General features: G+C 37.1%; 1 protein-coding gene and 1 long non-coding RNA gene across 2 annotated transcripts in view; one reads left to right on the forward strand and one right to left on the reverse strand.

Moving 5' to 3' along the window:
• Positions 1-25,564, reverse strand: part of rngtt (RNA guanylyltransferase and 5'-phosphatase) — a 307,137-nt gene that overhangs the window by 68,274 nt on the left and 213,299 nt on the right. The window contains exon 13 of the mRNA XM_059982400.1: positions 19,312-19,412. Coding sequence (XP_059838383.1) covers positions 19,312-19,412 — 101 coding nt within the window. The remainder of the gene's footprint in view (positions 1-19,311; positions 19,413-25,564) is intronic.
• The window catches only part of LOC132400894 (uncharacterized), a 42,543-nt gene that overhangs the window by 10,569 nt on the left and 6,410 nt on the right, over positions 1-25,564 (forward strand). Inside the window, exon 2 of the long non-coding RNA XR_009514426.1 lies at positions 23,230-23,323. This is a non-coding gene — a long non-coding RNA (uncharacterized LOC132400894). The remainder of the gene's footprint in view (positions 1-23,229; positions 23,324-25,564) is intronic.

Below are 25,564 nucleotides of genomic sequence, written 5' to 3' on the forward strand. Positions count from 1 at the left end.
TTTGGGGGAATGAGACAGGATCTAGCTGAGGTCGATTGGGAGAATGTGTTTGAAGGAAAAGGAACAAATGAGATGTGGGAGGCTTATAAGAGTGTGGTAGTATGTTCCTGTAAGGCTGAAGGGCAAACTTAGCAAGTTTAGGGAGCCCTGACTGACAAGAAATTGAAGTTCTGGTCAACAAGCAGAAGGAAGCATGGATTATATTTAGGAGATTGGAGATGAGCGAATCCCTTGATGACTATAAAAAGATTAAGAATACAGAGGGCAAAGAAGGTATGAGGTGGAATTGGCAGGCAAGGTTCTAGAAATATACTATGAGTAAAAGGGTGGCTAGGGAGAGAGTAGGTCCCCGAAGAGATTAGCAGGGCTGCCTCTATCCCAATCCCCAGATGGGTGGGATTTTTAACGAACATTTCTCCTGTACTTACTGAGAAAATCATGGTGCTCAAGAGATAAGGAAAACAAATGGAGATATTTTAGAGGACATTCATATTATCAGAGAGAGAGATTTGCTGCTTTACAGTGCATTAAGGTGGATTAAACAGGGCCTGAGTGCATCCTTGAACTTTTTAGGAGGCTAAAAGAAACTGTTGAGGCCTTTGTGAAGATGTTTACTTCAGTTACCCACCGGGGATATTCCAAAGGACTGGTTGATAGCTGACAATATTCTGCTGTTTAAGAAGGGTTTCAAGGACAGGGCAGAGAACTACAGGCTGTCAATCTAATATCAGTGGTAGGGAAGTTACTGAAAGAAATTCTGAGGGGCAGAATCTACCAGCATTTCGATAAACAAAGGGTGCTTGGGAGTCAGCATGACTCTGTGCAAGGGAAGTCATGTCTGACAAATCTTTTAGTTTTTTGAGATACCACCAAAAAGATAGATAAGGATAGGGCTGTGGATGTTGTCCATTTTGACTGCAGCAAAGCCTCTGGCAAGGTCCTGCATGGCAAGCTTGTTTAGAAGGTTAGATGGATTTAAAATTGGCTCAAAAATTGGAAGCGGAGGCTGGTGATTGAAGGATCTTTCTCAGAATGGAGGACAGTCACTAATGGTGTGCTACAGAGGTCAGTGTTGGGACCTTTGTTATTCATTATTTATATAAATGACTTGGATGTGAATGCACAAGGTTTGACCAGTATGTTTACCCTTGACACAAAATTAGGAAGTGTTGTTGAGAGTGAAGAAGGTTATCATACATTACAGTGGGATCTTGACTAATTAGGGAAGCGGAATGAGGAATGGCAAATGGATTTTGATACACAAGTGTGAAAAGTATGAGATTATGCATCTCGGAAAATCAAACTGGTGCACAACTTTTACTATGAATGATAAGGCACTAGTAAATGTAATGGTATAAAGGTACCTAGGAGAACAAGTGCATAGTTCGTTTAAAGTGATGACAAGCTGTATAGCATGCTGGTCGTCAACAGTAACAGCAAATGTACAGGGATCAGGACATTATACTGCAATTGTGTAAGTCACTGATGAGGCTGTACTTGGAGTACTGTGTACAGTTCGGTTACCCTATTGCATAAAAGTTGTGATTAAACTAGAAATAGTGCAGAAAAGATTTATGAGTATGTTGCCAGGACTAGATGTCAGAGCTTTCAGGAGAGGATGACCAGGGCAAGTCTTAATTCCTTGGAATGTTGGAGAATAAGGGTTAACCTTAGAGAAGTGCTTCAAATTATGAGAGGTACAGATATGATGGATGGAAACAGACTTTTCCCCAAGATAGCGGAGCCCAAGCTAGGGGGTATAAGTTTATGATGAAGGGGACAAAACACTTAGATAGGTACATAGAGATGAAGGGCTTGGAAAGACATGGGCTGAGTGCAGGAAATTGAGAATAACTGGGTGGACAACATGGTTGGGCCTGTGCTGAACTGCCCTATGATTCTGATTCTAAAGGGAGACCAAACTGACAAAACCAATAGTTAAGAAATAAATAATATAAGTAAGAGGGATTTAAGAGAGCTCTCTCTGTAGATATCATTCAGGTATCTCTTTTACTGCCTTCCTGAATTCCAGATTAACTCTAGAATGCTGAAACACACATATTATACGTATTCGTTGTCATTGTAACAGTCCCAAGTATACTTAAATTATATTTGAAACTCTTAGTTTCTTAAACTGATTTTTTTTTTATTATTCAGCTCTTCCTACAATTTACTGATCAACATTGCAACTCATTGTAGGTGGCCAAGCTCCCAACATTACAACCATTTTTCTGCCACATAGTTCAAATAATGAAACGATAAAAATATAAACTGGGTGGTAACTCAAACTCCGTATACATGATTTTACAACAATGTTACCTGAAATTTAGCATGTTATAAAGATAATTTTGACTTTGTAATTAAAATTCAAAACGAATTCAGCAAAAAAATGACTCAATTATCTTTTAAAATGTCAAAATGTTCTCAATCACATACAAGGCTTACAGATATTTTAAGAAAGTATTTTTTCCCAACCTGTTACTCTCTGTTGATAGCTCCTAAGAATTTGGTTTACTTAAGGGATTTATGGAAAACAAAATGATTATAAAATCTGCATTTGAATTATCACATATGTGAGTGGATGTTTAAAGTGATTAAGATAGTTACACAAGTTATTTAGTTATCATTATAAAAATCATTAACATTTTTACTCTGTCTAGCTATATAGATAAATATAATTAGGATTAGAAGCGGTGAGGGAACATCTAATTGAAGCAGTGTAAAATGTCTCAAAATAGCTTCCAAATCAAAATGGATTATTTAACAGTCCAAGCTTTCAACAACTGTAATTAGTTCATGAATACTCACTGGAAACTTTTATACTGGGAAGGGATCAATGCCATAGAAGTAAGCATTAAAAATCAAGAATGATTATTTAGAAAAAATTGCAGAGTTGTTTCAACAAAGAGAAAAAAAACAAATATCTATTGCATTATATTAAAAAAGGCAATAAAATGCCTGAGAACTAGAAAACTGAGGCAATCACATCTTTGTTTGGCCCAACCCAAGTCACCATATTAACAAGGGGAAAAATAGATAGGATGAGTAGTACAATAACAAAGGTATGAGCAATACAAAATACAATTGAACACTTTTTATTTTACATAATTAATTATATCACAGTTCAACCATCACTAAGCTTTCCCAATCCATTAGCATGAGAGATACAGAAAATAAGACAGATTGAAAAAGAGAGAAACTCGTGAATACCAGGCTAGGCAAGAATCAGAGGCTGCAAATCAAACACTTCCTGATGCATGTCAGCACACTTTCTATTCTGCATACGTGACTAGCATTCTAAAGGTTAACAAATAAAAAAGATACTCAACAAAGGCTTGCAATTAATCCCTTATAATAATCTAGCAAAATAATTCCACATGGCAAGCATGCTTCATCTAAAACAGCCCACAATATAGCATTCAAGGACAGATCTACTTTGCTCAAATGTTTTTAAAAATAGTTCATGGGTAGAAAGCACGATTTTAAAAAGAGACGACGATTGAGAAAAATAACAAAAGGCTGTCAATCATAGAAGCCCCACATATAATGTGAAAGGCTATCTGTTCCCGTGGAGATAGGCTTCAGTTATCACCTTTGCCATGGGCATTCTGAAGCATAATGAGCACATACTGAAGTATGAGATGTCATTTTAATGGTCTGTATGTAGTAGCTGAGGATGTTTATTTACTAATAAGCTGCACAAGGATGAAAAATAAAACACCTCAAGATCAAGTCCAGATACACAGCAAAGAGAATATGATGGAACACAAACTTACACCAGATTCACTGTTTTATAACAATTTCAATAAATTCAAACAATTCAGTCTACAGACCCAATACTTGCACTCTAAATAACATTTCTTAATGTAGTTTGGGTAAGAATGTTTGTTTTATTGTATGTGTCAAGCAGAATTCATGCAATTTCACAGTTTCTTCAGAATGTATTAGTGTGTTTTGTAGATCATGTGCCAGTTTTAACAGATATCAATCTGGGGAAAGGGAGCCCGTGACAGGGTCAAATAATAAATGTGTACTCTAAATGAACATATGTCATGGTTCTGAAAAATAGAAATTACTTTACACTTGATTAAGCTTAATGTTCTAAATGAACATCAAGAACAGAGTGAGCAAAATATAACAAAACAGGCTTAATTTCACTGAAAAGGTCTGATTAACTTTGGAACAATGGCTATATTAACAAATTAATCTGCACATACCAAACAAGGGAAGCAAAGAAAGTATGTTTTCAACTCTCAAAAATAACAATCTTTTAAATTTTAGAGATACGTTTCAATTAAAAGCACCTCTTAGAAAACTTGGAGAATGAAGAATAGGTAAATTTGTAATAATGGACATAAATGAATGATCACTAAGAAAACAATGTAAATCATAAATTTTTGAGACAGACACTGATAAATTATTTGAAAGATAAATATTTTAAAATAAGAGCAAAGTTAAACAGTAAGGAATGATCAGAGAAGCATAATTAAGTATTAAAAAATTAGTTCTACCTTTGATATAAGTTTAATTGCATTCTTAACATGTTGTAATTTGCATGTCTATACAAAAGATTTAGTACAGTTGGGAGCGACAAAGAATAGATATAAGAGGGGCACATAGGAAGAAAAAGAGAGATACAGAGAGAGGGAGGGTGGAAAGAGAAAGAGGGGAGTGGAGAGAGAGAGAGAGAGAGAGAGAGAGAGAGAGAGGGAGGGAGAGGGAGAGCGGGGGAGGGGAGAGAGGAGGGAGGAAGGAGGAAGAAGGGAGAAGGGGGAGGGAGGAGGGAGAAACAGAGGGTAGGGGTAACAAGACAGGCACAGAAGCCAAAGTAGGAGCAATGGACAGTGTTGCAAATGGACTGAAGCAAATCGAACAGATCCTTGTATTAATAGAGACACAATCTCAATGGCTCTTCACATCAGAATCAGAATTCGTATCACCAGCATGTGATGTGAAATTTGTTAACTTAGCAGCAGGAGTTCAATGTAATACATAATCTAGCAGAGAGAGAAAAATAATAATAATAAATAAATAAAATAAACCATAATAATAAATAAACAAGTAAATCAATTATGCATATTGAATAGATTATTTTAAAATGTGCAAAAACAAAAATACTGTATGTTAAAAAAGTGAGGTAGTGTCCAAAGCTTCAATGTCCATTCAGGAATCGGATGGCAGAGGGGAAGAAGCTGTTCCTGAATCGCTGAGTGTGTGTCTTCAGGCTTCTGTACCTCCTACCTGATGGTAACAGTGACAAAAGGGCATGCCCTGAGTGCTGGAGGTCTTTAATAATGGACGCTCTCTGCAACCCTCTACAGCTTTTCTCGGCCCTGTGCAGTAACCCCTCCATACACTGATACAGCCTGTCAGAATGCTCTCCACGTTACAACTATAGAAGTTTTTGAGCGTATTTGACATGCCAAATCGCTTCAAACTCCTAATAAAGTATAGCCCTGTCTTGCCTTCTTTATGACTACATCAATATGTTGGGACCAGGTTAGATTCTCAGAGATCTTGACACCCAGGAACTTCAAGCTGCTCACCCTCTCAACTTCAGATCCCTCTATGAGGATTGGTATGTGTTCCTTCATCTTACCCTTCCTGAAGTCCACAAGCAGCTCTTTCGTCTTACTGACGTTGAGTGCCAAGTTGTTGCTGCGGCACCATTCCACTAGTTGGCATATCTCACTCCTGTAAGCCCTCTCGTCACCACCTGAGATTCTACCATCAATGGTTGTATCGTCAGCAAATTTGTAGATGGTAGTTGAGCTATGCCTAGCCACACACTCATATGTATACAAAGAGTAGAGCAGTGGGCTAAGCACACACTCCTGAGGTGCACCAGTGTTGTTTGTCAGCGAAGAGGATATGTTATCACCAATCTGCAGAGATTGTGGTCTTCCAGTTAAGAAGCTGAGGATCCAACTGCAGAGGGAGGTACAAAGGTCCAGGTTCTGCAACTTCTCAATCAGGATTGTGGGATTGATGGTATTAAATGCTGAGCTATAGTCGATGAACAGCATTCTGACGTAGGAGTTTATGTCGTCTAGGTGGTCTAAAGCCGTGCAAAGAGCCATGGAGATTGTGTCTGCCATTAACCTACTGTGACAATAGGCAAATTGCAATGGGTCCAGGTCCTTGCTGAGGCAATGGCCTAGACAATACAAACACCAATGTCAGGACGCTGTTCATTGTCTGTAGTTCAGGGTTTAACACAATCATTCCCATGGTCCTGATAGATAAGCTACAGAGCCTCTGCAATTAGACCTCCGACTTCCTAACCAGAAGATCACGATCTGTGTAGATTGGTAATAATATCTCCTTCTTACCGACAATCAACACTGGGATGTGTACTCTCTATTCTCTCCACACCCATGACTGTGTGGCTACGCATAACTCAAATGCCAACTAAATTTCTAATGATGCAAACATTTTTGGCAGAAACTCAGATAGAGATGAGGGGGTGTTCAGGGGTGTACCAGCTAGTGAAGTGGTGTCACAGTAACAACCTTACACTCAATGTCAATAAGACCAAAGAGCTGACTGTGAACTTCACAAAGGGTAGGACGAGGGAACATGAATCAATCCTCAGAATTGGAGAGAGCGAGCAATTTCAAGTTCCTGGGTGTCATATTTCCGTTGATCTAATCATATCAATACAGCTATAAAGAAGGCAAAACAGCAGCTATATTTCATTAAGAGTTTGAAGAGATCTGGTTTATCACCTAAAATACTCAAAAACTTCTACAGATGTACCATGGAGATCATTCTGACAGGCTGCATGTCTAGTATGGGGAGCAGGGGGAGTGGTGGGCTACTGCACAGAAAAGAAGCTACAGAGAGTTGTAAAACTAGTCAGCTCTATCTTGGGTAATAGTCTCCGTAGTTTCTGTGGTGAACTACATATACCTGTCTGGACACACCCCCCGCTGACTGCTCCTGTGGCTCCTCCCACAGGCCCCGGTATAAAGGCGATTGGAGCCTGAGCCCTGGTCTCAGTCTCCAGGATGTAGTAGGGTGGTCAATTGCTGCTTGTTCCTTCTTCCAGTCAATAAAAGCCTGTATCTCGCCTCACATCTCGGAGAGTTATTGATGGTGCATCAGTATCCGAAGAACCCTTCAAGGAGCAGAGTCTCAGAAAGGTGGCATCCATCACCCAGGACATGCTCTTGTCTCATTGTTACTATCAGGGAGGAGGCACAGAGGCCTTAAGGCAAACACTCAGCGATTCAGGAACAGCTTCTTCCCCTCTGCCATCTGATTCCTAAATGGACATTGAACCCATGTACACAACCTCACTTCTTTATTATTTCTGTTTTGCAATATTTTAATTTAACTATTTAATAGACATATATCTATATAGACGTAATTTATATATTATTTCCTATATTACCATCTATTGCATTGTACTGCTGCCACTAAGTTAACACATTTCATGACACAAGCCAGTGATATTAAACCTGATTCTGATTCTAATTACTCTAATAATGTTTTAAGACATTTATGACAAAAATTTCATGTGCAAAAGAAAATCTCCTTTGTGCACCGCAAGAACTTTTAAACAGCAAATGAAACAGTTCACCAATTACTTTATATTAGTGGTTAGTTGGCTGGCAATCAGAACTATTTGATCTTCAACTAACAGCAGTTATCTCTATCCATACCGGGTCCCTGCTTTACGGCTGTTACATTACGTTCTTTTTAATAGCACCAGAAGGACACCAGAATACTACAGCTAATTACACTACACCACACCACCCCCTCACACTCGGCCCTCACTCACTCCACTCCCTAAGTTCAAATTTTATTATCAAAGTATAAATACCACATACAAACTTGAGATTCAGCTTTTTGCAGACCTGCGCAAAGAAACACAATAAAATCCACAAAAAAATAAACAAAGACCGACAAACACCTGATGGGCAAAAGATGACAAATCACACAAATAGTTAAAAAAAAGTGAAGAAATAATACGATCTGCAGAGTCTCCGAAAGTGAGTGCACAAGCTGCAGAAATAATTTCAGCACTCAGGCGAGTAAAGCCAGTTCAGGAACCCCAGGCAACAACTATTCTCAAACCTACTGGCATGGGACCCAAGACTCCTGCACCTCACTCCCAATGGTAGTAACTAGTAGAAAGGGAGACAAGTCAATGCAATTAGAGGCAGACGGGATGGGTTCAGGTGGAGTATCTTGGCTGGCATGGAGAATAGAGCATCCGCCCCCAGCAGTGATTGCCCAGGCGAATTCTGTACCTGCATCCTCAACAGTCAAGTTCACTTTATTCTTCAAGAGATTACAAAATCACTAGTTCATTTAGGCAGTTCAAAAGTACATTTCTTAAACGGAAATTAACTGCAGTGATCATACTTCAGAAGTATATCTTGTAGAGTATCTCGTAGATGCTCACAAAATGTCGCCAGCACCATTGTGAATCTCTCATTACATAAGCCATCATTAATAAAATAGTGGAAGATCTCGCCTTCAGATCCTCATACTTTTAAAGCAGAGAAAATAAGATTTGGAAATTCAAGCAGAGTTGGAAAATAGGAGGAATTCAGAAATGGAGGAAGAGTCATATTAAATATTTAATGTCTTGCTTATGAAATTTTATTCCAAAGCACACTGTCAAAATCAAAAAAAAAAGTCGAGTGAAGTAGCTACTTTCTGTTCCTATGTTGCCAAATTATAAGATTAATCTTGAAAGCAAATGAATGCTATCATCTGTGCAGGCCAAAAGCTAAACTTTCATTCCAAGAGCTGATTAATGTCATTAGCTTATGTGATATCTCTCAAGTGATCACTAGGATGTTTAAAGCATTAGCACTGTTTCAATTCTAAAGTTTCATTATTATGTTAATACATTTGGATGATAACAATGTAACCTCTATATTTCACACAATTACCATCTTTCAAGACCATAATTTGGAATGATGCGTTCCAAATATTTGCAACACAAGTGGTTTTACTTAAGTATCATTGTGCAGTGACTTTCAGACAATTTCTTCAGAACAAGAAGTACTAGTATAGGTTTGAAATATAAGTTACTGCCATTACTTTAGAACAAGAAACAGCAGTGTGATTGCTTAAAAGAGCTACAAATGAAACCTGCTCCATTATTATCAATGTAAACCCACAGGATTCAGTATCTCAAAGCTATCTATTCAAATGAAAAGTCTTGCTAACAACAGTGCTCAATTACTTTAAAAGCTTTGAAGAACTATCCATACAATTACAACTGCCACATTCAATCAATAAGCCCTCAAACCAAAAGAAACTTAAATATTTGGTGGAAAGAAATTAACCTAGGGAAACAAGTAGAAGAACACAAAACAATCAGCAATTCATTCTGGTAACTTTATTTAAGAGCACAAATTCAAACTGATCAATGAACTTGGTTGATTTCCACATTTTCACTACCAACATTAAATTGTTTTGTCACAATTAGAGTGAAGACTGAAGAACTTGAAATAAAAATACTGTGTTATTTCAAGCCACAACCTTGAACTGTTATTTTTTTACTGATATTAGGAACAAGAGATTGGGGTCTAGGGTAAGATAGCTCTCCTTTTGTATTTGCTCACTGACATTCTTTAAAATCCATGACATTCAGAGAGCAACAAATCAGAATGATGAAGCAATTACACTTCTTTCAATTTGTGATAGTGCAATTTGCTCTCACAATGTGATCTCATTTCATTTTAGGTAAGCAGATGCAGAGAGACTTGCTTTTCAGAACACCTCGATTCAGCCTGCAAGTTTCATTCTGAGCGTCCATTTGCCTGTACTCCAGGTCTCGATCCCACACCTCTGTTTTCAGTCCCCTACTTTGTTCTAACAAAGCCTAATGTAGCTCATGGAACACCACCTCATATCCTAAGCAGTCACATTATAGCTTTCTTTTTGTTTCAGCAATGAATTCAACAAACACATTTAATGAACTTATTAACATAAAACACTACATAACAGTACAGGCCCTTCAGCTCATGATGTAATGACCTCTTAACAAACTCTAAAATAAATCTCACCATTACCCCTACATAGCCCTCCATTTTCTATCATCCAAAAATTTATTAAACGTCCCTAATATATTAGGTTCACAAGGTTAATTCCCGGAATGGCAGGACTGTCATATGTTGAAAGATTGGAGCAACTGGGCTTGTGTACACTGGAATTTAGAAGGATGAGGGGGGATCTGATTGAAACATATAAGATTATTAAGGAATTGGACATGCTGGAGGCAGGAAGCATGTTCCCACTGATGGGTGAGTCCAGAACTAGAAGCCACAGTTTAAGAATAAGGGATAGGCCATTCAGAACAGAGATGCAGAAAAACTTTTTCACCCAGAGAGTGGTGGATATGTGGAATGCTCTGCCCCAGAAGGCAGTGGAGGCCAAGTCTCTGGATGCTTTCAAGAGAGAGTTAGATAGAGTTATAGATAGCGGGGTCAAGGGAGATAGGGAGAGTGCAGGAACGGGGTACTGATTGTGTATGATCAGCCATGATCACAGTGAATGGCGGTGCTGGCTAGAAGGGCCGAATGGCCTACTCCTGCACCTACTGTCTATTGTCTATTTGCCTCTATCACCATCCCTGACATCCAACACTTTGTGAATAAAAAGAGAAATTCCTCTGGCATCCCCCCCCCATAACTTTCTCCAATCATCTTAAAATTATTTCCCCTCACATTAGCCATTTCCACCCTGGGAAAAAGTTTGGCTATCCATTCAACCTACGCCTCTTATCATTTTGTATACCTCTATCAAGCAACCTCTCAACCTCCTTCACTCCAAAGAGAAAAGCTCTATCTTGCTCAACCTATCCTCATAAGACAGTGGTATAGTGTTTTATGTTACCTTCATTATTGTCTTATAAAAGAGCAACATCTTGAACATTAGCTGTGATTATTGATTGCATATGGATTCCCAATATAAATATGTGGTATGAAATACAGTACCAAATGATAAACATAATGCACTGAAGCAACGGTTTGTCCATAGAAAAAGAAATGTAATCAAATGAATGCTAGTACCATGCCACTACTGGGAAGTTATGCAACAGAGTACTGGTAGTTCAGAAGGCTAGAAATACTACAATGAAAATTATTAATCACACCTTTTCTGAAGTAAATTGTGGTCAACTATCACCACAAAGAGTGAAGAAGCAAGTGGAGTTGAACTGATTCGAGGGATGAGCTGTACTAGTGTACTGCAAAGCCAGAACACAACATGTTTAAGACACAATTGCAGACAGAGTTGGTACTGATGTGCCCGTGAATGATTCCTTGATGCAGAAGAGTTTCGATGCCTGTCAACTTAACCTGGGTACCAGGTTGGATTGTTCCAAGTGCCAAGTCGATTTGGTGAGATCAAGAATAGCTTCGGGCTGTGCGGCCCAGGTACGTCACTGCGCCAGGCCTGGGTCCTAAGAGTGAGGTACTAGCCAGTGTTTAGGCAATTTAAACGCCAGCCCAGGTAAACCAGAAAACCCAAGTGCAGAGGCGAAGAGCAGGCTGATTTTGCTTGCTCTCCCATGATGTTCATTCCTCTCTCCGGTGGCCATCATCTCTGTGAGTTTTGCAGCATTTTTACCCCGTTAATATGATGAATGAGGATCGAGCCATGGGCATACTACTCTGGCTGCTGCAGGGAGCAGATCAAATGACTAAAACTGGTTCAGAATGTTGTCATTTACATCTAATATTCAAATGATGTGTGTGTGTTTTTTTCCCTCTTTCTCTGCACAATAGTTACAGTCTTTTTTTTAATCAGGTTCTTCAGGTTTCTTGCTTTGTGGCTGCCTGAAAACAAACATGTCTTAAGGTGTATAATTTATACATTCTTTGATAATAAGTGTACTTTGATTGATTGATCTAATCCATGCAGCACTTTGGTACATCTCTTCTGCATCCTCTCTAAAACTTCCACATTCTTCCTATATTGAGGTAACCAGAATTGAACACAATATTCCAAGTATGGTCTAACTAGAATGTTATAGATACTTTGTGCTACATTACCTCCTGGCTCTTGAACTCAATCCCTTGACTAATGAAGGCCAACAACCATACACCTTCTTAGCAATCCTATTAACTTGCATGACAGCTTTGAGAAATCTACAGACACAGAACTCAAGATATCTTTTTCCTCCACCTGGCCAAATATTCTGCCATTAACCCTGAATTCTGCCTTCAAATTCGGCCTTCCAAAGCAAATCACTTCACACTTTTTCTGCTACCTGCTAGTTCTCAGCCTAACTCTGCATCTTATCAATGCCTGTTGTAACCTGTGATATATCTTCTACACTATCCACACCCCTATTAACCTTTGTGTCTACAAACTTACTAACACAACCTTCCACTTCCTCATCCAAGTCATTTATAAAAATCGCCAAGAGCAGGTTCCCAGAACAGATTCCTGTAGAACACCACTGGTCACCAACCTCAAGGTAGAAAAACACTCTATCCACAGCACCATCTACCTTCCATGGGCAGCCAATTCTGAATCCACGCAGCTTCCCTGGATCCCAAGCCTCTCACTTTCTGAATGGGTCTACCATGGGAAACCTTTATCAAATGCCTCACTAAAATCTATTACACACCATATCCATTACTAGACCTTCATCAATGTGCTTTGTCACATCCTCAAAGAGTTCAATAAGGCTCATGAGGCATGACCTGTTCCTCAGAAAACCATGCCGACTAACCTATGTTTTTCCAAATGCTCATAAATCCTACACAATACTATACAAATCCTGTCTGTAAGAATCCTCTCCAATAATCTGCACACTACTGAAGCAAGGCTCACTGCTATACAGTTCCTAGAATTATCCCTATTAACTTTCTTGAACAAAGGAATAACATTTGGCACCCTCTAATTATCTGGTAATACTCCTGTGGCTAGTAAGGATGTAAAGATCATCTCCAAAGGTGCAGCAACCACTTCCTTTTCTTCCCACAGTAACCTAGGGTATATTCCATCTAGCTTCAGTGACTTGTCTATCTTCAAAAGTTCCAGAACATGCTCTTCCTGAACATTGACATCTTCTAGTACATCAGCCTGCATTACACTATTCTCATAAACAAAATGATTCTCCTCAGTGATAATTCTGAAGCAAAGTATTAAGAACGATCTTTACCTCCTCCGACTTCAAGCACATTTCCCCTTCTATCCTAGATCACATCTATCTTCAGTCTAGTCATCTGCAGAATACCTTGGGGTTATGCTTAATCCCACTTGCCAAGGCCTTCTCATGCCTCCTTCTAACTCTTCAAAACCTATTCTTAAGCTTTTTCCTGACTACTTTGTAATCCTCTAGACCACTGTTGATCCTTGCTTCCTAAACCTTAAGTAAGCTTCTTCCTTCCTCTTGATGAGATGTGGAATTTTTTTTAATCAACCACGGTTCCTTCAACCTACCATCCTTTCCCTGCCTCAATGGGCTAAATCAATCCACAACCCCATGCAAGTGCTCTCTAAGCAATCTCCACATTATTGTTGTGCTTTCCCTGAGTACATCTGTTCCCAGTTTATGGTCTCATGTTCCTACCTAAAAGCATCGTAATTCCCCCTCGCCCAATTAAATACTTTCCCCAGACCATCTACTCCTATCCCTCTGCAAACCTATGGCGAAGGTTGTGGTCACTATTCTGAAAGTAATTAAATAGAGGAATTGTTAGTATTTTGTACAAACAAGGTAGCAAGTGATATTGACATGGAATAAATGTACAAAGGTGTGTCAGAGTCTAGTCACATTATTATCTGATTACAATTAGGCATCAAGTTATTGTTTTATTTGGGTGAAGGATAAATAAGAAAGATTAATTATTTTTCTAATTCATACTAGGTAATAATAGGGTTCATTATCTATGTAGTCAATACAGAATACATGATTGAGTTTCTCATAAGTATTTGAAACAGTAATTTGGTCACATTTTCGTGAAAGATACATGCATATAATGTAAAGCTTAGTCAGAAAATGTTAAGTTTCCCCGTCTTTGCTTAAACATAACTGACAAAATCCTGATGTATTCTATAAAACTGTTAAAATCTAATTCTTTGTGGTTCTAACTGAATGGTCACTTAAGTGGGAAATAATTCTGAATATTATTTCAGTTTCTATGACAATATTTAAAATTTTAAATTCAATCTTATATAATGTCAAACATGGTTTAGGGTGTTTATTTCCTTGACAGTGAGGTTTAAGCTCAATTGCTTGCAGTCATACAGGACGTAGAAAAGCATGAGTCCTGAAGAAGGGTCTCGGCCCCAGAATTTAACTGTATATTCATTTCCATAGATGCTACCTGACCTGCTCATTTCCTCTAGCATTTTGTGTGTGTTGCTTTGGATTTCCAGTATCTGCAGAATTTCTCATGGCTATGTTAATCTATTTAATCTGTGTAAAGTTACTTAGTTTATATGCATCCTTTTGTTTTACAATACACCTCTCAAAGACAAAGGACAAAAAAAGGATCTTTCCTAATGGATGAGGCAAAGATTCAACATTCTTCCTACTTTACAAAATATTAATCATATATGAATAATGCTAAAAAGTCCACAACAATTATTTCTTAGATGAATAAGAAAATAAAGTTTGAAGAAGGGGAAAGTTGTTCAGTGTTCAGTTTCCAGGGATGTGGCCACAGGCAGAAAAGTACCTTGATTTAAACACACAAAGAGCAATTTTCTAAAGTGCCAAATCACAAATTAATCAATAACTCTACATTTTTAAGAAAGCGAGGTATGCAGCTGATCAATTCTGGGCCTGATACCTATCATTGCTATAGATGTCTGCACCTTGCTCATTTCTTTTGTTCCCATGCATTATGTTTTCACACAGTTGACTGGAGGGCTCCAGGGAACAGTTACTGGGTCTTGATTCAGCTCTTCGACAATATCACATGTAGACAAGAAGACAGATCCCTTCAGCTACTTATGTCAGCACTGAAGTGGAACAGCACAAGCAATAAACTAGCTATTCTTCTCAAAACACCTGCTTTCAAACTGATCCTAACTAACAATGCTGAAGCACAAAATAAGGAAAGACCGATAGATGTACATAACTTGGTTTCAGACATTCCATTAGATTTGGCATTTTGATTGATGGAGTTCAATTAAATAGTATATATTTTTTTGTGTTCATCAAGACAAAGGGTGGCTTTAATCAAGCACAGATCAGTTGCAGCACTACAAATTGCATGATGAATTGTTCCTTTTCTCAGCTTCAGTTAACAGTGATAGACCTAACTAAAGAAGCATACCTTTATTTCACAAGCAGAACACTCATCACGAACAACCATCAGTCCTAAACCATTTCAATTACACAGATTCATTACAACACAGACAGCAGCCATTTAGCCCATCAAGTCCTTTAATAGTTCTGTTGCAATTCCTCCTCTCAGCACTTAAAATTATCTTTCCTCAAGTGTCAATCTGATTTATCTTTGAAAACCCTGATCAACTGTTTTATCATCCCTCCCAGAGTATGACCATTCTCTTTCAGGATAATTGCAATACATGGCCTGTGCCCTTTGCCCATCATTCTAAATCTGTGCCTCCAGTCTGAGAGGCATTTATCTCTCCAAGGAAGAACTACTCCAGATTCTCCATGAATCTAGTACTATCCATTTTTAAGTTCTGTGACATGTATAAATTTTGAAATTTTATCTTATTAGACCAGTTAACTTGTTAACGGATTAGTTCTAGCACTGTTCACTATCCTCCAGTCTGATAACAATCATTTACAATAGATTTGTACTGTCAACAGAAACTTCGCTGTAAAACATTTTAATATATCAGAATAATTTTGGAGCATAGCACCAGGGTTACCAAGAATGTTATATTAATATTCACTAGTCTTCTATGAAGTGGCAAAGATTTTTTTTGGAAACAAACTAAATAGTGAATTGCCATTGATATGCACACATTTACCATTAATAGTAATGGTAGGTCTAATATTTGAAATGGGGTAAATTTACCTACTAGCCTTTTCATGCAAACTCAGAAGACTGCCATAATTCAATTATCATTCCTGGGCTGATAAAACTCATCAACTAATTCATTAAAGACAAAATAGAATTATCAGCCCATGAACAGTAATATTGTGCAGAATTATGAAATACATGAAGAACCACTGTGGAGAATTTTTAAGAGGGATACTTTGTTAATTGGCAAAACTATATCTGCATAATTGTGTACACTAATCACATAATTTGATGCCACAGAAGTTGCCATTCAATTTATGATAGGTCATCTTCACAGGTAAAATTAAAAAGCTATTCAAAATTGAATAATTATGTCTAATAAATTCCAAGTAACAATTAATTCTGGGAATGTTATACAACACTACTTCGCAACACACTCCAAACTTTGTTTTAGCCATTACATTCGCTACTTATACAGATCACATTGAATATAGGATATAGTCACATCTTTGTAACCAAATTAATTTCTTTTTTGGGTTAATTAAATATTTTAATTCTTTATAAAGCAAAATCACTTAACACAAAAAGTTCCACAGAAAACATACAATTTCCTACTTACTACTATTCATTCACTACTTTAATAACCACATTCTTCTTTCTCAAACCTTATTACTTCATTATTGCTTAGATAGAGCTAATATCAATCTATACATAAAATTGATTCTTTGGGACAGTAACACAGTTCCATTCCCTTTATGAAGTTTTTAAAAAGACAACTCCAAATATTGCCTCTATTTCAGAAAAAAATTGTAGAAATTGTATTGATTCTCTGTGATTACTGCTTAGAAAATGCAAAATAACAAATGGAACTTTAAAAGTATTGTAAGTCATGGTATTCCTAAATGAAGACAGTGTGAAAAATCCAAAGTAATTGTTAAACAAACGTGTAACTACAAGATCAAAGAAACAGCATGAGCAGGCCATATGGCCCCTTGTACCTGCTCAGCCACGCACTAAGATCATGGCTGATTGTTCCCTTAACTGACCCCATGAACCTCGTGATGCCTTTAATATCAAAGACTCTATCAATCTTTGCCTTCATACAGAGCAGCCTCTTGAGCAGAGAACTCTAAAGATTTGGTAAGTCAGGGATCCCTGACTCCAGCAGTATAAACCACTGTTGAACATTTAGCAAAGAATTTAAATCTAGTGAAAAGCATCTTTAATTAACACCAACTTAACAACGATGATAGCAGAATGGAGAAGTTGTACTTCAATTTTACAAAGTGGATCTCTTCTTTAGAGAAGAGGTCACTAATATTACAGTATGTCTGGTAGGGTGGGTGAAAAGACAGGGTTTTGATTTTTGGATGAGACTCAAATTACAGTTATAAATACAATTATTAAATAGGTAAGTCAGTTGGAACATGTGTACCCAGGGCTGGCTCGAATGCAGAAATCAGAACAGCCAGAAGTACTTGAGATGGATACCATTGGCTAGAGAACATACAGATATTCTGATCTTTTATTTAACTTTCATCTAGAATGTGACAAACCCTTTTAAACTTTTACATACATCCATCACATTTGACATTTCCAGAGTGTCAAAGGATAGAATGATACACTGCAGCTACAACACCATTTCATTGCTTCAGCTTCTCATCGGGACTTGGGGAGTTTCCTTTGCAGTTAATTACATTGGAATTTCAAGGACTACATTTTCGCATGAAAAACAAGACCAAAAATCTTGACAACTTGTGTAGTTTAGAAATACTAAACATTAGTGCAAGTATATTTTGACTTAAACATTTTAAAGGCCTTCAAATTTAAATGATCAGTAAAGTATCATAATTAGTCCCTGGGAAAATATCAAACATTGAATGCCTCAAAGTCTTAATATCAATGATGAATCTTGAGTTAGATATTCACTCCTCAGTTTTTTAACCTTGCTTTCTAACACAGCATCTTGTAAGATGGAACCGTTGTAAGTAAACTTCCAACTAAAAGTTTTCTTAACTTCTGGTTGTAAATGGAAGTCAGTCTTCAGTTCTGAATATGTGAATGAAAGCTCTCTTTATAGAACAGCTTTGTATATAGTCTCCGAATTTTGAAGACTCTCTGTCTGTAAAGAGTCACTGCACCTGATTTATTATTGCTCCAGAATAGAGTATAAGACAATGGGTTGTTTCAAACAGACAAGCTGGCTCTTAAGCTGCTTAATTCAAAAAAGCCAGTAGAACAGATGGATAATATCATTTAGCATATCAGTAACTGATATGTTTTTAGTTGAAAGGTTTATGTATTCAAAGAAATTAGCTTTACAGCATTAATGGTAGCTAGCTAAAATCTATGTCTCCTAAAGATTTTTAAACCTTTTGTGTTAAAAGGATAACTAAGGAAATATCACAAGCTTGTGAAGTCATTAAAGTGGCTGAAAAAGGTACAGAGGTCGAGAGCAGTTCAGACTTAGCAGGAATGGAATAGGCATTATCCAGAGACATAGAAGTACTAAAATCTATTCCTCCAGCCTTGGTTTCTGCAACGGACATCTTGTGTGTCTGCATCTTTGGTCTATCTTTTTAATTTATAGCAATTATACCTGTGCTTTGGATATCCTTTGTCTTTTTTGCTTTATGTTTTATCCTCCTGTTTAAAAAATGCTTAATGCATTTGGTTTTGGAAAAGGGTTGTGTTGTAGAAATGGTTCGCAGTTTGGAAATGTAATATAATGTTTCAAGATTCAAGATAACGATTCAATGATTCAAGTTAAGATAGGAAGCCTCTGGGAGAACTACTGAGAAATGTTTAAGATAAAAATGCTCTGTGAGTTTTAAATGTGTTTTAAGAATGTTGTTTGGAGTTAAGCGTGTATCACTAAAAATAAATGAAGTTGTGTTGAACTACTTTGTTAGCTGGAATTATCTTCTCCTTGGTAGGGAAAGGGGATCTACCACTTAGATATTGGAAGCTAAACTTGGTGTGGAGAATAAACAGGGAAGTAAACTAGTACTTGAAGATTGGGTTCTTACAGTGTAATCTCCCTTTAGTGAGGATACTGGTGGCTACTTATGTCCAATAGGGCTCAGTCTTCTTTTGAGTTTAGGAGTTTGAGGTCAGCAAACCCTATACTTGCACCCTTTGCAATTTAGTTCTATTTAATATTAAATCTATAGCTCCAGTCTTTTATGTGATTGAAAAGAATGCTCTTCTTCCCTACTGTGCAAATTTTTTCAAATGTTCTATTTAATTCCATGTGTTTCACCAGTGTCATATATAAAACAGATTAGCGGAAAAAGCAGTCCACCCACAGCTTCAGCAAAGCAACATTTCAGGTCGTGATTTCAGAAAACAAGTTATTAAAATAATGTTTATAGATATTGCTCACCCTTCTCCTCCTACTTTTGTTATTTTCAGACGAAAGTCAACAGAATTATGACTTGGAGGTTTCCACTTAAGTATATCGTCACATCGACCAGGCTTGTACTTCTATATAAGGTTTAAAAAAATGTGTTTAGAAACATTTATTTTACTTCACTGCACAGATCAAGTAAACACCAACTATTGAAATTATCTAACCATGTAATTCTATATTTAGAGTAGATAAGAAATGTTTTATCCACAAGAAAACAACCAAAGGTAATATCAGGATCTTGCATCTTCATTATATGAGGCAGGAGTACAAAAACAAAACTGGTCTTGCTGAAATTGGACTGGGCCTAGGTGTGACCCCATTTTTAATCTCCATTTATAAACAAAGAATGGAATCGCTGCAATGTAGTTCACGAGATTGATTCCCAGAATGTAGACATTAGGGAATATTAGTCTGTTCTCACTGGAATTTAAAGAACGAAGTGACTTCATTGACATAAGCAAGTTTCTCAGAGGATTCTGAGGTGATTGAGCTGCGCAAGGCTCCTCGCTCCCACTCTTAACAACTTTCCATAGGGGCACCATCAAGAGTATCTTCCCTAGCTTCATCATTGTTTGGTACGGAAGCTGCAAGGCATCAGATCTGAACGCCCTACAGAAGACAGTAAAAACCATCAAGAGGATCACCAGAGTCTTCCTCCTCCCTATTTATGACACTTACCAGAAGCGTTGTATACGAAGGGCCGGAACATTGTTGGTGATTGCTACCACACATTCCACAATCTTTTTGACCTACAAGAGCATCAGGACTGTGCCAGACTGTACAACTACTTCTTCCCTCAGGCTGTGAGACTCATGAATCTCCTACCACCACGGAGGTCTCATCACAAGGACATCAAACTGTTTATTGTACTGTTTACCATGCACTACATGGACTTAGAAATATATTTTATTAACTTATCTATCTGTGGTAATTTTTTTTGTGTGTTGTGTTTGACACATGTTTTGTGGGTGCTCTATGGGCCGGAGGAATGTTGTTTCATTTAGTTCTATATTTTATATATATAAAACCTGACTTGGTCAATGGTGAAAGGCAAATTTTTCTAGATAGTACCTGAAATTTGGGGTGGCCAGAAAACTACTGAAACAGGGCAAATCTGTGTGAACATACAGCCTATATGTATTTCTGTTTCTTATATTTCAACTGATCAAGAGACTATTAAAAAGATACCAAAGTTGAAGAATTCCCAAGATATCAAACTGAAGCATGAACTATTAATGTTGGCATGTAATTGGGATTCATAATGTAGGAATAACAGTTTATTCTACTGAACTCACCAATTCTCAGTATAGAGATGTCAAAACTCAAAGCAGCAAAGTACATGTGAGAACACTCAATAATCCTTGTCAGCATGTTATCTTGATTTTAACCAATGTAGATACATTCATATGTTTGTCCTTGTATTAATTTACAGCTTTCTTTAAAAGTATGACAAATGCAGTAAGAGTTAAATATTATGACTCCGCATACTGATAAGCTGAAGAAGCAACAATATTGGCATGTGTAGCTCTTTATAGTGACCTACTACAACAATTGTATTGTTCAACCAACTTAAAACTGGAAGAGTAGCGAAGGTATCAGGAAGTAACATATATTCCTCATAAATCCATAAACAATGCATTTTTTAACTCAATTACCGAGTCCCTCATAGCAGTCACCAACAGAAATTCATTATAATAAAAGGTTGACTTTAATAGATAGGGACTATAAAACCACCTTTAACCCCAATGAAGTGATGCCACAAAGGTAATGAAATAATTCTCCAAATCCATCAAAAATAGCCTACAGAAGTTTCTATTTGATGACATTTTGTTTTACTTTTGTACAGTTACTAATATTAATGGTTCTGCAAACAAGCTTTAGAGATACTGAAATAGAACAAAGCCAAATTTAAAGTAAAACAAAAATGTATTCATCATCATCATTTGTTATATCGTATGCTGAAAGAAAATAGTTCTTGCACATTTTTCTACAGAAGTGGTTTGTCAATGCCTTCCTCTGGACAATGACTTTACTAAAAGGGTAATCCCAGTCATTATCAATACACTTCAGAGATTGTCTTCATGGCATCAGTGGTGACATAACCAAGACTTGTGATATACACCAGCTGCTCATTTGACCATCTACCACCTGCTCCTGTGGCTTCACGTGACCCTGATCAGGGGGCTAAGAAGCTACTACACCTTGCCCAAGGGTGACCTGCAGGCTAACAGAGGGAAGGAGTGCTTTATACCTCCTTTGGAAGACACATTTTTCTGCCCCACCATCCTAAAAGTGCATTCAGACTCTTTAAACTAAAGAAAAAATTGCTTACAAAGTATGATATGCAGCCTTCATGTGAATGAAAATGTTTAGTTAATTTCTGATGAAATTTCAGATATTAAGAACAAGAGAAAATCTGCAGATGCTGGAAATCCAAGCAACACACACAAAATGCTTGAAGAACTCAGCAAGTCAAGCAGCATCTATGGAAAAGAGTAAACAGACAACATTTCGGGCTGAGACCCCTCATCAGAACTGGGAAAGGTCTCGCCCAAAACATCGATTGTACTCTTTACCATTGATGCTGCCTGGCTTACTGAGCTCCTCCAGCATTTTGTGTGTGCTGTTTTTTTAGATATTAAGAATCATTTAGCATCATCAAGCAAATGAAATCAAGACAAGACGTGATATTAATTCACAAAAGAGCCTAAGTAAATAAATACTCATGACCTGTGGTTCTTACATCAAATCTGGAATTTTGGCCTTATGTTTCATCTTGCCTTAGTTGCCATTTACTGCTTTGGCAAACCTTTAATGTACATATATTGTCTATATAGAATGAGGAAATTATTATTTTGTAACAGATCTTTAGATTATATCATTATCTAGCTTAGATCATTACCTAGCCCAAATCATCAAGCTCAAAGCTTGAAGAATACTTCTCACTCTAGGGCAGCACTTGAAAAAACAGAAATGCAGAAAGAATGCAGTTTGTTTGTTTGTTTGTTTATTTTACAGGTCAGAACAGGCCCTTCCTGCCTTCTGAGTTAAGTCACCTCAGCAACCCCTGACAAATCTGATTAACCCTAATCTAATCATGAGAAAATTTACAATGACAAATTAGCCTAGACAGTATATCTTTGGAACGCCTCGAGCTGTAATAGTGTCACACTAACCGCTATACTACCATGACACCAATTTTAAGCTCATGTAATTTCACACATTCAAACTTTGGCAGAAATATCTGAATGATTAATAAACAATTCAATTCCATTTCAAAATTTAATTTTGATGAGTTGAATACCAGTAAGTACAAATTTTCCTATCCTAAATATTGTGAAAAATACCCACTATTATCCTTCCCCTTCATATATTTATTTGTACTGCATTTATACTACAAAAGAATTATTCAATCATGTATGCATCTATCTGTGTGGGGCTAAAAAGATTGAAACAACAAAACCAACCAAAGGAAATTGAGGATAAAACAAAAGTTTAAACATAAAAGCGAAAGCAACCAGAAAATTGAAATATTTGATAATATCTCCTTATGTGGCTTGGTTTCAATTCTTCTTTGAAGTAGGTTAGTGTGAAGGCCAGTGGGGTACTTTGCAAGGATACTGCAGTATGCACATTGGAGTTGGTGGTTGAGTATAGTGGCAAGTCAGTTGATAGCAGGCTCAATGGAAATAGATAAAACATCTTGTCATGATTTTTAAATATAAATCAGAAAATCCATACTATCTGTATGATATCACATGATTGAAGTATTGTACATTTGTCAGTATTTTTCACCAGTTTAGTTTAGCCATTTGTAATACAGAATGTCAAATGTACAAGTAACAAAGTAAAGGCATAATCTTCTAAATCATCTATTTTCATTTTCTGTAGCACCAGAAGGAAAATATGTTGGAAGTGACAAAATGACTGAATAGGTCCGCTCAAGGTCTTTAAACTCATCTGTGCTTCTCAGCACCTATGACAGGTACATTTTTCATTTGGATGGACATTACTTTCAAAGAGTCTGTGTAAATTTATTCATTTACATTTCTTATGTCTAGCTGAGAACACTTGAATAATGATTTGACCCTGCCTGGTTTCAGCTATAACTCAAAAGCACAATTTCTGGGAAACTGCATTAAATTTATCCTCCTTCCTAACCTCACAGTTCTTTTCAAGTTAGGGTTTAAAATTGCTTGTTTCAGTTTTCTGTGTGGTGGCAACACCCACTCATGAACAAGATGATAATCTATGCAAGGTTTTTGCTAAAACATTGTAGTTTATAAACAGAAGACTCTTCAAATGCAATAATTTTGCCTTCCATTTGTTTGAACTACATTCTTGCTACTTTTACTTCTTTAAGATAGTCTGAGAGGGTCCTTATCAAAATTATCTTACAAAACGTTATATCTAGAAGAATAAGTCAATGGCTTAGTGCTGTTACTAGCATCATTTCGTAATCTAGTTAGCCTTAAAAGAAAGCAGGATAAACCTATGCAATTTCTTCATAACGAATGAGCCAAACACACGTCAAATGTAAATATTTGTCATGGCACAGATATGCTGGTGCCCTGCTGTGACAAAGCAGTTTTAATAACAAATGCAAAACAAAATGTGGCTCATTACTACCTATGGTTGTGCTATACACTACTTTCATTTTGTCTTTATTCTTAAAAAAGCTACCTTATTAGCTTTGCTTAACTTCAAGTGCTATTCCTTGAATGCAAATCACCTGTCTTCCAGATGCCAATGACACCTGAGGCTACACCAGGAAGCTACATATGAAGGGGTGCTGCAGCAATTCCTCATTTCCTAGATGAGTCAAGTGGCTTAGAGTACCAAATTCAGAAACCCACAGGAACTTTCAGATGTAAAGGCCAACTCACTGAGTGGTATATTTTTCTGTAGGTCTCTCAGTCCTGCTGTACATCTCATTTATACCATTGATCTTAAGTTGTTTTTTTAAAGACAAGCAACACATCAATTTTATTCCATGGGATCACACCACATCTAACGACAGCTGCACATTCAGAAATGCAAATGCACTGTTACACTGTTACTAAGTGTTTGGCAAAGCTCCTATGAAAGGAAGTTGCCTGCTGATATGCATATGATGTCAAGAGTGACCACAGTTAACAAAATTATCATACTAACAAGGTTTCTCAAGTATATAATACACAAAAGCAATGTAAGAGTTATAAAACAATATTGATTCAAAACTCCAGAAGCAATTATGCATACAATTATTCAGTAAACAATTTCAGAAGTTAAACTGCAAAAATCAGCCAGGTCTTACAGTTCTTGCTTCCTAGCTGAACATCCTGTAAACATTCTTCAACGTGAACTCAGATTTTTTAAAAATGTTGGGGTGAAGTTGCGGAAAGAAAACAAAAAATTCAACAGAAATTAGAAAAATATGGATATACTGACTCATTATTGAACTAATGAAAGGTGGCGTGGTAGCGTAATGATTACTGCAACGTTTTACAGAACAGGTGACCCGGGTTAAATTCCCACCACTACATTAAGAAGTTTGTACATTTTCTTCATGACCGCGTGAGTTTCCCCCACCCGGTGCTCCAGTTTTCTTCCATAGTCCAAAGATGTAATAGTTAGTAGGTTAATTGATTATTGTAAATTGTCCCGTAATTAGGCTAGCATTAAATTAGGGGATTGCTGGGCGGCATGTCTCGAAGGGACAGAAGGGCCTACTGTGCACTGTAGCTCAATAAATAGATAATTTTAGCTCAAGTGTTCCTAATCTTTTTTTATGCCTTGGACCCCTTTAGCAGTCAGATGAAACATATTGATCCCTTCTCAGAATAATGTGCTTCTTTATTAACGTATTTACACAACTATACATTTAAAACATAGGCAAGTTAAGATGACTTTTTTTTTATAGACATATCAGTGTGAAGGCTGTTGGTGCTCAGCTTGAATAAGAATATTAAATTTTGGGGTGGTCTTTGACAAAGCAACACGCATGTCATAATGGACATCCAATTGCAGGGCTAACTGATAATCAGCCAGCTTTGTTGTATGAGCATCTGCAGACAGGAAGACTGTCATCAAATTCTATCCAGTGGAAGATCTAATAACTACTGTGATTTCAAAGTAGTGATATTTATAACAACTGTAATGTTTATGAAAACACTTGTAATTTTTATTGGTGACAAAGTGAGAGGTACTGTTAACACGACTGTGGTTTGTTGCCTACATTCATAAT

This window comes from Hypanus sabinus, chromosome 10 (genome assembly GCF_030144855.1).
Source record: "Hypanus sabinus isolate sHypSab1 chromosome 10, sHypSab1.hap1, whole genome shotgun sequence".
NCBI classification, from domain to species: domain Eukaryota; kingdom Metazoa; phylum Chordata; class Chondrichthyes; order Myliobatiformes; family Dasyatidae; genus Hypanus; species Hypanus sabinus.